Here is a 16995-nt window from a genome sequence, read left to right as displayed (position 1 = left end):
CCATGCATTCCTACTAGTTAAAGCCACACTTGTTGACTTCTTCATTAGGTATGCCTGTGCAATCTAGTTCAAGCAGGATAAATTATAATTGTACTTTATATTTATTATTAAATCCACACTGAGGGCACTTGGTTGAGCTGGTGAGGCATATACTATAAGGCTGCAAGGGCCTGAGTTCACTTCCTAATAGTCTAATCCTGGGTTGACACAATTGTAACAGGAGCCGAATTTGTGTTTGTAGCATCCAGCTATTGAAGCAGAGGAAATACCAGGACAAAGGGGGTCTTGCATATGAATCCAGGATCCATATATGAGACTCCAAATCTCAGAGTTCTCAGTGACCTCGACCTCAAGGTGGTCAGGTTTTCTTGTAAATGAGGTAACTCATTAAGCAAGTCCTGTAGGAGTTAACTTAAAAGGCTAAGGGGTAGCACTGGAGGCCACCAGTATTTTTGACAGTTTTTCTCAAGCCAGGATTTTACAGATATCTACAGACATGTAGGTGAAACTGCTGTTTGTGTGAATTTCCTGTGCTATCACAGCTCTTTGAGACTCACTTCCAAACTGGCAACACCTCATTCTCATTTTGACGTCTCCTTCGAAAATAAGCCTTATCTCTATGGCACTCTTTCTGTATTCATCACGGAGCTTGTCAGTGCCGGGCATAAATTGTTTACTGTGTGTCACAGACTTAAGGCTGCTTCAGAACAACAGTCGCCAGTCTAATGGGAATAGGAGCAAATTGCTGTTTCGGGATAGCGGCGTTTCTTTTATCTGGAATGCTCAGTTGAAGTGTAACCTCTTGGGAACTGCCTTTTATGGGAAGTGTTGTCACTGTGCAGGTTTGGAGCTAGGAGGCAGTGATTGTCATGCAGCTGCAGATAAACGTCGGCACGCTGAGCATTTATGCACTAGAGGAAAATAGATGTGGCGAAAAAGCTTGTGACTTGAATGCTTGATTTGGGTTTTCGTCTCTATCGCCAATAGATGTGGACAGGTTTTCCAGAGACTTAACATTTTGAATTTAAATTTTCCTGTCTCCCCCTGTCCCCTCCTTCCACTCTGCAGGTTAATGTTTCCTTACCGGGCGCCCCCAGGGTCGCTTTCAAGCCTGACTGCTGACAGCTGACACCTCTGTCATCCTCCTGAGCGATCTAATCGATCACCTCTAGCTCGACAAGACAGCACACCAGGTTCTGCTTCGTTCTGCTGGCGGTTGAGTAGAGCAGGCTCTGTGTTGCCCTGAGCCCAGCTATCTCAGCAGGACTGCATCACCATGGATACAGAGTCCACCTACTCGGGATATTCCTACTACTCGGGGCGCTCCCGGGGATCCCACAGACATGGGTAAGTCCTGCCAGTTGGTTATTACGGTTTTTCCTGACTCTGGTTTACGTGAAGTGTTGGTGTGGGCTGCAGGATTTCCCTCAGTAAAACATGCCTGAGCTGGTGCCTATTATGTGAAGTTGAAGTGATAGTGGATGTGATACGATTACTACTGGTTGGTTAGTAGATATAGATGTAGTAGATGTTAACAGCAAAATCAGTTTTTAGGAGATGGATAGAAGAAGCAAGGATTTTTACAGATGTCTTGGAGAGGACGGTATTACTACTTTGTCCCTGTTGGAGCCTCTGGGGGCTCAGTAAATCAGTGGATCTGTTGTACTTTCCTTTTGTGATTTTCTTTCTGACTCTGAGCATTTGTTTTCCTGTCCTGTTCTGTGTCTTTGTCCACCTCCGTAGTGTCACCTTTTGTGTATCTGTGTCTGTCCCTCTGGCCAAACATGTGTGGAGCCCACAGCTCCTGGAGGCGCATTAGTCTGTCAGCAGCCAAATGACTGTGGTTGACAGGCCTCAGGAAGGCAGCAGGAGACAGGTGCTGAAGAGGCCTGACTGACTGGCTCAGCGGATACATTGAGACTCAGAGAGGAGATGAGAGTAGAGAACTGGAGAACAGGATCCTGTTCCATAACAGCCCCTCCCAGGTCAATGACAGTCCCCTCCAGCTTGTTTGCCATATATCTTTTGGAGTACTTGTGCCTGCCTTTCCCACTCTAGCTGCCACCTGTTGCTGTTTAAGGGATTTGTCATGCTGTCTGCAACTTTCTGCCTCTGTCCTCTTCACACTGCACCCCCCTCAGCCCTGCCCTCCTTATCTCTTTCCTTTCATTCTCCTCATCATTAAACATTTTGCTCCCATGTGGCCAATCGTGATATGAAGGCAGCAGCTGCCCCCGCTCTCTGTGATCACCCTTCTTCCCTTTTCTCCTCCCATTTTTTAAATGTAGTCAATGCTGCTCTTTGAGGATGAGAAAGCGCAGGGATATCACTCGCTCCCTGGTCGTCTGCATTCCCCAGGGCACCAATGTGTCCTTGTAGCTCAAAGTTAAACTGAGCAAAAGTGCTCTCACTTAGCATGGAATCAAAGACAGTGGGGAGAGGTCAGTGCTTAGGAAAGTGGTGGAGACCTGTGTTCTCCTATTTCTTTTGCTGCACTCTTTCAAGTGAGTGACAGCAAATTGGAAAGAGACATATGGGCATCCCTGCCAGGCGCCATTCCGCTCCCTGCTCCTCCGGTCCTACCGTGACTGTGCCAAAGCCACCGGCTGGCCTCTAATTTAATGTAGAAAAAACTAAATTGTTGCCTTTGAAACCCCTTGCTGTTCTCGCGGGAAGGTAATCTTTTTACACCAAGGGGTGCCATGCGTGAAGCTGCTTCGGATCGCTGTCGTCTAATTACCCTGATGCCAGGAACAGATGCAAGCATGTGGGAGTGGGCTCACTACTTGTGTGCATACAACCATAGAAATAACAGATAAGAACAATATCCTTATATATGGGTACATGTGTGTAATTTGCTAGGACATGATAGAAGAATGGGATTTGCTTAGAGTCTGAGTAACAGAAGTTGCAGGATTTTTGGAGTTTTTTCCCCCCTCATTGGTAAATGGTAAATGGCCTGTATTTGTATAGCTAGTCCCGCCTAGGGACCCCAAAGCGCTTTACACACCCAGTCATCCACCCATTCATACACTGGTGGAAGCAAGCTACAGTTGTAGCCACAGCTGCCCTGGGACAGACTGACAGAAGCAAGGCTGCCATATCGCGCCATCTGCCCTTCTGGCCAACACCAGTAGGCGGCAGGTGAAGTGTCTTGCCCAAGGACACAACGACCGAGACTGTCTGAGCCGGGGCTCGAACCGGCAACCTTCCGATTACAAGGCGAACTCCCAACTCTTGAGCCATGATCGCCCTCATTGCTGGCTTTTTACCCCTTCCTGTTGCAAGACATCTTCTATTGGTGTTGTCAACAATACATTCCCCTGTCCCTCCAATAATTGCAGCAGCAGATCTGTCTGCAGATCTGCTGTTGCCATGTTTTTGGCACAAAAACATGCTGAAGACACCAATTTCTTACTTGCTTTTAGTTAATTAGTGTATTTCTGTATTTAGAGCATGACATTAGCAGTGAAACAACCAAATTATGCACATGCACAGGTTTAGCTATCCAAAGCTTTGCTTTGCTTCTCTCTCCCCAACCGGTTGCAGCAGATGGCCCCGCCTCTCCCTGAGCCTGGTTCTGCCCGCGATTTCTTCCTGTTAAAAGGGAGTTTTTCCTTCCCACTGTTGCCAAAGTGCTTGTTTGTTGGGGTTTGCTCTGTATTATTGTTGGGACTTTACCTTGCAATGTAACTTGTGATTTGGGGCTATATAAATAAAACTAAACTGAGATGAATTGAACGTGTTTGTAGATTGCAGTACTTGAATCACCATTTTTCCAACAGGTGCAATCCATAATAATTGCTACTCAAAATAGGCTGCTTCTAAGTAAATCCTAACAATTTGTGTTTTTACCTGCAACTATAATAATTGCAGCTGCCCTAAAGAGCTTCTCCTCTCATACTTTCAGAGCGTGGAGTTTTGATGCAGAGCTAATTTAACTTTCTTCAGTTTTGCTCTCAGAACTTCTCCAGAGCTAGGCTCCTTCACTTATTCAATTTTAAGCATTTAAATGACTATAGACTTGCAAATCACATATTAGCAGCTGTTCATGTGTAAAATTGGTTCTTTTGATTGGTTCTTTTGCTGTAACTCCAATTACAGAGCAGCACCCAGTATTCACACAGGACAGAGTCACTTCAACTAATATTAAGTCATAGTTTTAATACCATTCAAAGGTTCCTGCATGATATTATTCTTAAAGCAGAGCGGTTTACTTTTTGTTTCAACTGGAAGGTTAAGATTGGATCAGAGAAACACAAAGACTTATCTCACTTAGTGCCCATTCAGCTCAGGTTTAGACAGCACAGCAGAGGCTTCTTGTGACTCATTACCTTGTCGATTAAACAGGAGGCCAACAATCTTCAGAATCATCTAATGGTAAGCTTATGGTTAAGTAATATAGCTACCAAGAAGCTTAATGAATTCAGGCGTGTCTAGGCAACAATATGTTGATCTGAGCACCATGTACTGTCTTTTTTTATAGCTGAGAACTAAAAAAAAAAGAGAGATTTCAGCAGACAGACTTTTGCTCTGTTTTTACACTGTGTTAAAACTCACAGATAATAAATAGGTGTAGATTCAGATGCTGAATACCTTATATTTCCCCCCCTCTCATAAGGAATTAACAAGGGATTGCTAAAGAATCAGACCTGCAATCAGGATTGAGAAAGGCATCAATGTTCATCCTTTCTCACTGTTTTGTTTGGGTTGTTTGACCCCCAATAAACTGACCTCAAAGTCTGGGCTTTATTTCCCAACTAAGACATGTTCAAAGGGAATTTGAGACTATGGATATGCCCGTAAACGTTTTTCCGAGGCTTTCTTGACCTTTTAAGCTGCTGTGAAAACATCAGATCAAGTATTTATATGGTATCAGTTCACAACAACTGCCTCAAGGTGATTCATGTAAGATAAAGACTGTACAGTATTAGAGAGAGAGAGAACTCTTACAATTAGATGATTCCTATAAACAAGCGCTCGGTGATTGTGGAATGGAAAAACTTCCTGAAAGATTTCAGGAAGGAGGTAGGGGCAGCTACAAACCATGACCAGTTGCGGTCACAATTAGCTGGAAAACCTTGTTTCCCATGGGGATTTTGGTCATCATTAGTTCTTTGGAAATGAAGTTTCTGGGACTTGTGTGTCAGTTTGAATGAAAATCCAAGTTCACTTAAGACAGAGTGGTGATTGTTTGCTCACACCACTGCTAGCTCAGTGTGTGATGTGCTGGTTTGGACTTGTGTCACCATTGTCGCTGTTGGTGGTGGCTGATCTGGACACTAGTGCTTTGGCTCAGATTGCTGTGTTGACACAAAGCCCTGTGCCGCACAGGTGTGTGGGTTACTCTGCCAGCCAAAGAGAGGACAAATTGGTCCACAGACAGTTTGGCATGCCACCCTAGTTGGCTGTACTTTTTCACTAGCCTCTGTGTGAGGTGGAGAACACACTCGTCCTCAGGTGTTGGAGGGAAATACTGCTTCCAGAGACAAACTGGCAGGACTCTGCCTCATCCATTGTCAGTTTTCCAAAAAGCCACACCCATTTCAGGGATACACGCTGCAAGTCAAATCCCATTAATCAAATCATAGCAGCACAATTTTGGAATATCAGTGAGCCAGCTGCATGCTAATGAGGCAGGAAGAGGATGTGGTAAGAGAGACAAAGGGGGAGGAGGTATCCATACAGTGCAGTAATCCCAGGATGTTGCTGAAGGGGGAATGAGAAAATGTGCTGGAAGAGGGGAGAGGCTGGTACACAGATTGGTAGGCCAGTCTGCGAAACCACTTGCTGGGCTGTCCGCAGGCTTGCTCGCCTCTGTGTTACTTTGCAAATTGCATATTTTATTGCATTCTTAATTGCTTTTTGTTCAGTTTCTGGGGTTTAACTGACATTATCTTTTATCTTATTATTTATGCATCGTCTGTCTTTTCCAAGCAGTTGAGGGTCAGGGTTGTTTTTGCTTTTTTTTTTTTAAACTGAAGATGATTCCCCCCCCCCCCCAATTTCTAGAATCTGAATAAACAGATCTGACCAATCAGATCACTGCATTTGGCGACAAATTTAGTTTCAGTTTGTCACAACTCGAAAGTTCAATTTTTCTGGTTGCTAGAAAACATATGTAATCCCAACCGGCTGGCGAGTGGTTTCTGGAGGTTGCTGGCTGTCATTAGGTGAAAATCAGTTGCACCAAAAAGCTCCTTGCTTTAGAAACCACAGTTTCCTGTAATTTGCATGGAAGACACCAACTTATTTGCAAACTATCACCATTTATTCTCCAAACTGCAGTGAAGCTCAAAGGAAACTGTAAAGAGACAGATGTAAACTGAAAACTGAGAATTCCAAGTCAGTCTGATTTACCATAGAGTAACACACATTTGAAATAAAGCATTCATGAATTAATAATTGCTTATGTCATAAATTTATTTATTTATTAGTCAAATCAGTTACAAATGAATGTTTAATGTATTTTACTTATTAGATATTAAAAAAACAATTAATTATTTGACAATTTAATATATAATAAGAGCAATTTTAAATACATGAATATATGTGTGTATAAATGTGTTGTGGGATTTTACAAACTGCATTCATAAAGATGGCTGTCATGTAAAAAATAAAACTGCGCATGTAGTCTCACATATAGTCTAGCTTCAGACAACAATAATACAGGGAATGATGGACTGATCGGTATCATTGTAATCACTCTTTTTCAATTATTTTAAATCGTAGGTATCAGAAGGTTATGTGGTAACAGGTGGACTCCTGAGACTGTTTACAGACAGTGTTTCCATAATTAATTATTATTAAAGGCTGTAGGTTATAGCTATTGTTTTAACTGTGCTAGCTGATTCAGGCTTCATTTAAAAGGAGCAGATTAGCTTACTAAAAATGGCAGCCCACTAGTACTGATGGGATGTAATCTTTTTCCAAGCTAACATGAGTCTTAAAGAGTATGGCTACATGCAGCGATGCTAGTCTTAGCCACATCTGCGTGTTACCTTCAGCAGATGGTCAGGTGATTCCACAAAGTGCACACTTCAAGATCGGGGCTCTCTTCAGTTAATGTCAAGGCAGAGCTATTGACACAAGCAGCAACCTAGAAAAACCCGGTCAGCCATCTTCATCATCATCTCTCTAACCAAACAGAGAGCTCCTTACATCACATTGCATTATTAATTTGCATTACTTTTTCTCCAAGGCCAAGAAGTCACAGAAAGGCTAATTGGAGACATGGAGACATAGGAAAAGGACATGGAGTTGATAAGGAGGAGTGGAATCTTGATTTTAAATATCAAGAAAATATATTGTTAATTTGATTTTTTCTTGTTCTGTTTACTTATTTCTTTTTTTGAAAATGTGTTTATCAAAGCTGAATTAAAAATGTGTTTTCAATAAGACTAAATGGTTGGGGAATTTTCCCCATTAACAGAAGTTGCCAGATGGTTGGTGACTGGCAGACATGTGTGACTGGGGACATATTTGGGGGGGGGTGTCTGTTTTAGGAGTGGATGTGAAGGTTTTCTGAATAAGTAAAATAAAGTGATTATTATAATTATGTAAATGATTCTTTTCTTTTTCAGTAGAAGAAATGTTTGATTACTTCTCTAGGTGGTAAGCCCGTTTACGTGACTAGTTAGCATAGTTTTTTTGTTTTATTTTGCTCTTAATGTGACTTTCTGCTCCTTTCCACTCTTCTTTTGTAGCTGCTACCTTCTCCTTACTTGTCTCCCAGACCTCCTTATTATTCTGACTGTGATCTTGAAATAGGATCTCTGCTTTGTGAGCCCGGCTGCTCCTCCCTGCTTCCTCCTCTACAGCTTTTCTCTCCAATTAATAAGTATAATCAGCGCTGACGTTTGACTGATGAGCGCTCCCTCTGGAATAACCATCACCACAGCAATGACACTAGTTGTAATAATATTTAAAGTAATAATGATTGTGGTAATATATTTAAAGGCCTACATTCACCTCCTAATCTCCTGGATTTATTAGATAAGAACATGTCAGTCACTTTGTGAACTGGATTGCTGCAGGCTATTGAAAATGAGCTTTCTCTCACTCGGTGCAGGTTTGAAATGTTCGTCGCTCTCGTGATTTTCTGCAGGAAAGCGAGTCCATATTTAAAAAGGAAGGGCAAGAATAGAGGCGGAAGGCAGACTGGGCTACACCCTTTAATGAAAACACTTGGATCTAATGCAGCTCTTGCTGGACCATAACAGCTCCACTGCTGTCAGTCATACGGCTTCCTCCATTACCAAAGGCAGGATATCCTGTACTTTATGAATATGAATGGTTATTGTGTGACAGTAGTGTTCAAGGGTCACTTGAGTTTTTCTTGCATAGGTCACTGTAAGGTTGATGGTGATGGTTAATGTGTAACAGCAAAGATTGAAGCTGATCGCATCAATATTTCATATTAATATCAGAACAAATAAATATGTAGAATCCAAAGTGTGCAGTTCCTGTTGATTCTGCAGGCCAATTGAGGATCTTTTAGGTCATTGTTTTGGTTTTATAGTATATACACTTGCTAAATTAATGCTAATGTTTCTCCGCATTTGATGTAAATAAACAGAGGTCAGAAGGATCAGTTCATGTGGGTGTCAAAAGGACTGCTTGTGTTCTTGTGTGTCTTAATAGAAAGCAGGACACAAAAGCCTTCTCCATTGTGGAAATTAGATTTGTTACACTTCTGTTCCAGTGCTGCTCCTGCATAAGAAGTGATTACGAGGAAACAACAAGCTTAGAGACTGCAGGAAACTCATTAACATTTAGCATGACAAAGAATACAGCATCAAGAACAATCCTTCTGTCTTTAAAAGAAGGGGAAGACAAGAAAAATCATGTAATTTCTTCTTTATTTGCCTGCATATTCAGTCAGTAATCTTGCTGAATCTTCATACCTAGGTTAGATCCGACAGCCTTGCCTCGGCTCTGGTCTTGTCAGTCTCATTCATTGTCCAGCAAAGGTTCTCAAGCATATGACTGCTCACATAAAAGCTGAACAAAGCAGTTTATTTGTACTGTATTTACTGTATTTTAATCTGGAAGTGTTACTAAAATTAGAGCATAACGTGTGTTTGCCTAGGAGAAAGGAGACGGATAAGGGATTAAAGGGGCTGCAGAGTGGGCTCGGCGCCATGTGGTGGTGGTGGTGGTGATGCTGGGTGGAGGATGGAGAGACCTGCCGCTCTCGCTCTATACCAGATTACTGTAGCGCTTACATTGCAGCTGACATGGTTGGAAGACCTCATGGACAGTGATTCAGATATTTAGGCTTTATGCTCACTCTGCACGCACTTGAATTCTAGAAAACCAGAATGTCTTCAAATTCCTTGTTGTGTAATTCAATTCTGTTTAATTTCTATAGCACCAAATCACAACAACAGCCGCCTCAAGGCGATTCATATTGGAATGCAAAGACCATACAATGCGCTCACTGATCGTGATTTTTGCTTTTTACTTTCTCTTTCAGAGAGCGAAGCCGGGACCGGCACAAGTCGCGCAGCAAAGACAGCCGCTCGGAGAAGTCTGTAACGATTAACACGCCGCCTGCAGAGCCGCTGCTAGGCGACACAGCTGTACGGGGGGAGCAAGTCCAGGTACGACCTGCTGCAAACACAAGGCACTGCACAGTCACTACCGTGCTTCTTCACAAACCTCTCACACTTTTGATTCACAGCTTAGTTTCCACACGTTCAGCACATTTACCATAGATGACCTCTCAACAGTGTTGCTATAAGTTTGACGGAGGGCTCTGCTGCTGTGATTTATATGTAGAATTTGGAGCACAGGAGACTTATCACTCGCACTCAGAATGAGCTGGAATGATAATTGTGTTTATCAGCCTGGGCTGGGACAGGCCATCTGGTATTTCAGGGCAAAAGCCAGGAGGGCCAGTCCATTTATGTCAAGATCTGGGCCGTCACTTTCCGGAAGCCTGTTTCTGAAAATATCTGCAACAGGGTATGGACGCAGCAGGCTTCCTCTCTCGATGGCGAAGCTCTGATAAATCCACTTCATTAAAGGCAAACGGCAGGCGCTGGCTCAGTTCATGAAATCCACCAGCACTGGGTTGGTAGACGCTTTCAGTGGCCCCCTCTGAAATGGTCTAGGCCAAGCCCATGCAGCAGCTAAGCTGGAAGCTAAGCTTTTGACTGTTAAAATTCAAAAGTGTTGCCTCAGAAATCATGCTGACTGGGAGTTCCATGATTGCGAGCTCAAAATATGGATTATGTGATGGATTATTTGATACAAGATAAGTATAAGGTAGGCAACATCATAGGTTACACCAGCTTAAATGTTTGCTAAACATCTGGTACTATACACTGAACCATCTGGCCTTTGGTTTGTTTGTGTCTAACAGAAAGTCTACTGACTCATGTTTAATTTCACGCACCAGGCAGACATTTGACTATGTTGCTTGGATTCAGATAAAAGGTCGGTAGATCAGATAGCTCTGTGTAAACTGGGCCGGTTGGCTGCAAGCTGTCATGTCGAGACATGAAATTCCAGGTAGCACTTGAGCAGTACACGACTTCTTAGTCACAGTGGAAGACACTGAGTAACAGCCGGTTTGTTTTCTTGTTTTGTGTGGTTTTTGTGATCCAGAACATAATTCATTGAGTAGAAATAGTTGTAGTTAAGTACTTCATTGCACAGAAATATTGTTTTTGGAATGGCTGATAGACAAAAATATTATTACATCATCTGCGATGTAATAAAGTCATTATTGCTTTAATAATTGCATAATAATTACAAAAACCTTTAAAATCGTGCAGTGGGGCACATTTAAACTCAGGTTCATTACTTTTATCAGCGTTCTTCTGAACGTGCTGTGTTATAAATGGTGGAAACGAGTTTGTTTGGATGTATTTACAGAGTTTCGGTTGTATTAGTAGTAGTGATACATCCCTCTACTAAACAGCATACATCACTTCTCAGTTTAATCCCTGTCCTTGCTTTTAGTTTTTATTCACTGCATGGCAACATAATGCAGTATGAATAACTTGTTAAGTCATTTACTCACAGCTGCTTCATAACGTGCATAAACACTGCTGTAATCATGTTGTCAGAGGGAGCCTCTCCTGATTTCTTCTGATTGCTACAAACAGCTTCGCTTCTGTTCTGCGGTTGCTTGTTAGCATCTTAAAAGCAAATTATTCAACAAAGCTTTTAAAGAAGGAAATACTTCTACTCCTGTTTTGTGTTTTGCCCCAGCCATAGTAAACATGATGCAAATATCACATTCCAGAGTTGCAAAGTGCAAGTAAGAGCAGATGGTTATTTTCCCATAGGCAGTGATGGTGACTCATTGTTTTGCTTTTTCGTGGCTTGGTCGGACATGAAATTATGTCAGTTGCACAGGATAGAGAGACACAGGTCTAACGTGTTAGTAAGTGAATAATGTTGATGTGCTTTATACAAACCAAATAAGCTGTAGACTTGTTAACAAAGGTCAAATCAGATTGAATTTTAATTGACTATGATTTCTTTTCATCGCAGTTTAAGCCCTTTTAAAATTTGAAGGTTTAAATGTAGCATCTGTGCATCTTGATGAAAAAACTGGTGACCCCTTGTGCTACAGTCACACTAGGAAAAAGTAGTTGGAGACTGTGGTACTACTGGGCGATTGTGGCTCAAGAGTTAGGCGTTCGCTTTGTAATCGGAAGGTTGCCGGTTCGAGCCTCGGCTTGGACAGTCTCGGTCGTTGTGTCCTTGGGCAAGACACTTCACCCGTTGCCTACTGGTGGTGGTCAGAGGGCCCGGTGGCGCCAGTGTCCGGCAGCATCGCCTCTGTCAGTGCGCCCCAGGGTGGCTGTGGCTACAATGTAGCTTGCCATCAGCAGTGTGTGAATGGGTGGATGACTGGATATGTAAAGCGCTTTGGGGTCCTTAGGGACTAGTAAAGCGCTATATAAATACAGGCCATTTACTGCAATTACTGCAATAGCGTACAATGAACTTGAGGAACAACTTGAGGAAATTTGCCACCTTTAAAACAGCTTTGGTGTCTCAAGATGAAGTAACACTTAGTCCGCAATCAGTCTGCAGCGAGTTTGTCACATTGTTTGTGATGAAATGCAAATTACCTGAAATAAACTGATGAAAATCTCACATCATCTACTGGCAGAAATTCACACTAAACAGAAATTTGCATTGACTGCTTACGTTCAGAATCCATTAACTGTCTGCTTTTCAGGTTGTTTTTTTTAAATTATGGACCGTGAGATTATAAGAGTTTGCAATGAGGAATGTCATCATTGGAAAACTAAAACATAATGGACCTTGTCTGTGCGGCCACACACAGCGATAAATTTTCCATATTTTTAGTTTTTTCAGAAACAAATTTGTTGGAGGTCATGTAAGAATGTTTTTAAAAAAGACAGTAACATTGGTAAGGCACTGATTTAAAATTGATTCTGTCATTTACCGAAACAGAAAAACCACTAATACTAATAAGCGAGAAATGCTTTCATCTGAGGCAATGGAGCCTTGTGACCTGCCTCCTCAAGGCTCCATGCAGTCTGCATTTCCACTAGTCCAAACGCATTGCGAGCAGACTGTGTGCTGTGTGCTACTCGAGAGAAAAGAGAGTAACTGCTCAGCTTAGTAGATGATGGCAGCTTATAATGTCTGATGTCGCACGGAGTCAGAGGACAGAGCCCTTTACTTCATCCACACTCGCCTCTCTGTGCATACGGTGTTCTTTATCAGTGGGTTCAGTCCTAAACATCTTCAAAACTACTTTGGGGGATCAAGATGGTGATAAAATGGCAATACGAAGGAGTCAGTATTGAATTCTTCTGTTTTACTTTTAAAGGTCAAACTGTCAAATACATTATTTAGGATTTAGCCTTTGTTTACGTGAGAGCGTTTAGTGTTTTAGCCAAACCGTGTGAAACAAGTGGAGTTCATCACATGTGCCGCTTCACCAGATGACTGGAAATGATGTCAAATGCAAACATGCACTTTTCCTGTGGCGAGACTCGTTTGCAGGAGTCTGCATGCGCGGCTGTTTGTTTTTTTCATCTGCATACTGTGTCTTATTTTAACAGACAACAGGATTTGCCACACAGCACAGCCGTTCTTAGTATTTAGCTCTTCATGTCTTATTCATGCCGTGGCCTGCAGTAGCGCTGCTGACAGGGCGGGGAGTGTTTGGCTTTAGTTTGAGTAATCAGGGCAACCAATTCTACTGAGAGCAAGGCTCAGTACAAATCCCTGTGCGCGTGCTCGTTGCGCAGGTCTGCTGTCTCACATATGCCCCCCGCTCCTCGTCTGCATGCGTCAGTGTGATCTCAGAGTCTCACAGTGCAGCACTGCGCTCATTACTCCACTGCTGAGACTTAATCAGAGTCTTGGCTGACAGAACAGTACATCGCTCCGAGCAGGGATGTCTTCGCGATCCAGCGGTAAAGTTTCCGATGGCTGTGTCTGTGATGTCTCACCACAGGAAGTATAAAAGAAGGGAGGTTTACATGGAAGTGCTTTGGAAAGCATAACTGGAGTTTTAAGCAGGCGGAGGGATGATGTGTTTTTGTTGATGTTACTCACTCAGTTTATATACACTTGTTTTATTTGAGCTTAGTGTGAGAGTCTTTGCTGTTTTTTACTGTTCTTTCTCCTGTCTTTGCTCTCAGTTTCCTTGGGTGTACACAGAGTGGAGGAGGTGTGACACAGGTGTCACTGTTAGTGCATAAAAGCTTTCCAATGAGAGAGCGGGTCATAAGAGGAAGTCACACACTGGTGCAAACAAACAAGCACGAGTTGTTGTGGTGGAAAGCATGGATCGCCGCCAAACTGCTGACCCTTTATTGTATTTTGCGTATATTCAACACATGTTTACTGTGATTACACGGACATTATGCACGAGTAGGTAATGGGTAATAAAGTACTGATTTGTAAATAACCTGAGCTTATTATAATATTATGATGCAGTTTATTTATCACTAACTTGCCAGCACATTCTCTTTATAAGATATAACGGGTATTGGGGACAACTTGAAAGAGGGAAGGTCAGAGGTCACATGTGACGTAATATTTGGATACAAACCATAATATAATATTTAGAATGTCCATACACCAGGATCACTTTCTAAATGTTGCCAATACAAACAAAGGCAGTAGAATTTAAGCATAATTTTAAAGATTTGACCTTGAAGAGGAGGTCAGAGGTCCAAAGTAGTGTGATAGAGTTTCCATATATCATTTCTTATATGTTGTCAGTGGAAACAATGGCAATAGGAAACATAGTTTTAAATAACTCTATAGAGCATTATTATCACTTTGCACTTCAGATCAATCCATTGCCCTTCGGGTCAGATCGTAGCTCAAGATTTGGGAGTTCGCCTTGTAATCGCAAGGTTGCCGGTTCGAGCCCCGGCTCGGACAGTCTCGGTCGTTGTGTCCTTGGGCAAGACACTTCACCTGCCGCCTACTGGTGTTGGCCAGAAGGCGCGATATGGCAGCCTCGCTTCTGTCAGTCTGCCCCAGGGCAGCTGTGGCTACAACTGTAGCTTGCCTCCACCAGTGCGTGAATGTGTATGTGAATGGGTGGATGACTGGGTGTGTAAAGCGCATTGGGGTCTCTAGGGGGGGCTAGTAAAAGTGCTATACAAATACAGGCCATTTACCATTTATACGGTACTTTCTGTAAGCTGACAATACACGCCACACTTGTAGTTTTTTTTTAAGTTATAAAGCTTTTTGTCAGCTTTCAATAAAGAAATGGTTAAGTTGACCCTGAAGACCCTAACCCAGAAGGAATGACACACTAAACAGTACAAAAGCCCTGATTGGCAGAGGTAACCAGTGTAGTTTTTTCTGAAATTTTCAGGTGGCGAAGAGTGGTATCATACAGTGTCGATGGGAAGTGCGCTGTGAAATGACACTGGACGCGATCATGTTTTGCTTGTGTGAGAAATTGTGTCAGTTTATGCTGCTGTTATTGTTGCACGTGACTGGATATTGGAGTGTGTAGTATGCAGTAAGTGGTGGATTGGAGTAGCTGAGGTCAGTGTGGCATGGCAGCTGTGCAGCTTAGGAGTGTGCTGCGGAGCTGCATTGTATGAAGTGTCAAACAGAAGAAATGTGATATGTTTAAACCGTAAAGCATTCTTTGAGAATTAGCACCTTCCTTTCAAAGCTGATGGAGAGAGCACATGGAGCCAGGTATCATTTTACATGTTTATGTGCAGGTCAGGGGAAAGAACCTCACATCTTTGCACACCCTTCATAGCTTACACACATTTAGCCCAGTAATCACCTTATAATGCTTTCCTCTAGGGTTCCTTATGCGTCTCTCTCGATGTAGCCAGTTCTTTGACGTTGCACGCTTCCCTTCTTCATCACCTTCTGTCAGAATCCACAACTTGCTCCTCCACCTCCCGCTCTTTCACCTTTCGCTCACCCTCCCTGCAGCCTGGTTTATTCGGTCCAATTAAAAGCAGCTGCTTTATGATCTCAGCTGTCCCCCAGCTCGAGCTTCAGCACGGTCAGAGTGACACAAAGAACAGCGCAGGTAGCTTCACTGCCACAGACTCTAAACCATGTCAGGTTCCTGGAACAGGCGGAGTGCTTGGGCTGGTGTTTTGGATTCCTACTCTGTGGTGAGTGCCACCTGGCTCCGTGTCCTGTGAGAGAGAATCCCACAGAGCTTCATGGTTATCCCAGAGCTTTGTGTGTGTGCGTCTGTGCTTGTTGTGAGCTGCATGGGTGGGGAAAGAGAAAGGGAAAGACGTGCTCTTCTGCTGTAGATTTGGAAGATGATTTTTGAGGTGTTTTGGTGGTTTTTATGCCTTTAGTGAGTGGACAGGATTCTTCTTCTTCTGTTAAGATGCTTAGGTCCATGGTTCTTTTGCCTTAGCCCATTTGGGGAAGTTTAATAGCACAGAGAGGTGAACTTTGAATAAACATGCAAACTTGTTCTTGCCTGATTTGCTATTGCTTTAGATTAGCTTTTGTATTCTTTAGTTTAAGGATTATCTTTTTTAAGCTGTAGTATGATGACACATTGTGTGTCACTGTCAAAAAGTCATTGCAGTATGAATGTTTTTAAAGCTGAGTCACATGGCTCAGCAGTATGCTCCTAACAGGCTGTTTCTAGTCAGTCAGAAGTGGTCTCTGGGCTCCATTTGGGATGCTAATGTTCACTAGTAGAAAACAGGCCTAAAACAAAATATACTAGTGTGACTGATCTGTTGCAGTACACTGCATAAATGGGCACTTCTCTAAACTTGGGTGTCTTAACATGGAGGTTTATGGGGAATTACTCACTTTTAGAGCGAGCCTCAAGTGGCCTTTTGAGGAACTGCAGTTTGTGACATTTTTGTGCAAGAGAGCCAAAGTACAGCACAAGCGTCATTCTGAGAGACACACACGTCATTCTTTAGTCATTAGCTTTATCTTTAAATGTCATATATACTGTATATATACTCTATTTAATAGCTCAGAGGCAGCTAAATGTAACTGTATTCAGAGTTACTGAAGCAGGAGACAGCGTTGTCTGTATTTTCAGCTGTGTATTAATACACATGTGTTGCCCCGGTGAATATTCGCATTTGCACAACAGAGAAGAGGAATAAGATGAGTCTGATTTTTTTGGACATACAAAACACTTGTTATTAAGAGTTGTTCATCTTTTTATTTGTGCGTTCAAAAATATTTAGAATCTAACCCGACCTTTATTTTTAAGACATGCCATCAGTCGGTTGGATAAACTCGTTTTGTTTTACTTTGCACACATGCACTCTCTCACACATTGACACACATGCCAGTGGCAGCTCGGTGACACCACAGTGCTCACTGGGTCAGAAGCAATAGACGGAGAGTGGTGCTGAGGCAAGAGATGAACAGAGAATGAGGAGGATGAGAGAGGACGCCTTGAGGGGAAGAGGGAGGAAGGAGTGGGAGAAACATATCTTTGGGTGGATGGCATTGGCATCTAATTGTTGCTATTTGTTTGCCATCATCAGTAGGCTCAGATATTTG

At 42.7% G+C, this 16995-nt stretch overlaps 1 protein-coding gene across 3 annotated transcripts in view; it reads left to right on the top strand.

Moving 5' to 3' along the window:
- LOC146642430 (vang-like protein 1) overlaps window positions 1-16995 on the top strand; it is a 67476-nt gene that overhangs the window by 27330 nt on the left and 23151 nt on the right. For 2 of the 3 annotated variants that reach the window (XM_085398284.1, XM_085398283.1), the window contains exons 2-3: window positions 1069-1347; window positions 9479-9605. In XM_085398284.1, the coding sequence (XP_085254410.1) occupies window positions 1277-1347; window positions 9479-9605 (198 nt within the window). In that variant the 5' untranslated portion in view covers window positions 1069-1276. Of the gene's footprint in view, window positions 1-1068; window positions 1348-9478; window positions 9606-10119; window positions 10273-16995 lie in introns of those variants that run through there. The other variant, XM_085398285.1, reaches the window with a different exon arrangement.

The sequence above is a fragment of the Rhamphochromis longiceps genome, linkage group LG23 (genome assembly GCF_057381845.1).
Source record: "Rhamphochromis longiceps isolate RC_006_pf linkage group LG23, R_longiceps_female_GT1.1, whole genome shotgun sequence".
Lineage (NCBI taxonomy): Eukaryota > Metazoa > Chordata > Actinopteri > Cichliformes > Cichlidae > Rhamphochromis > Rhamphochromis longiceps.
This window is presented reverse-complemented; position numbering and strand designations above follow the sequence as displayed.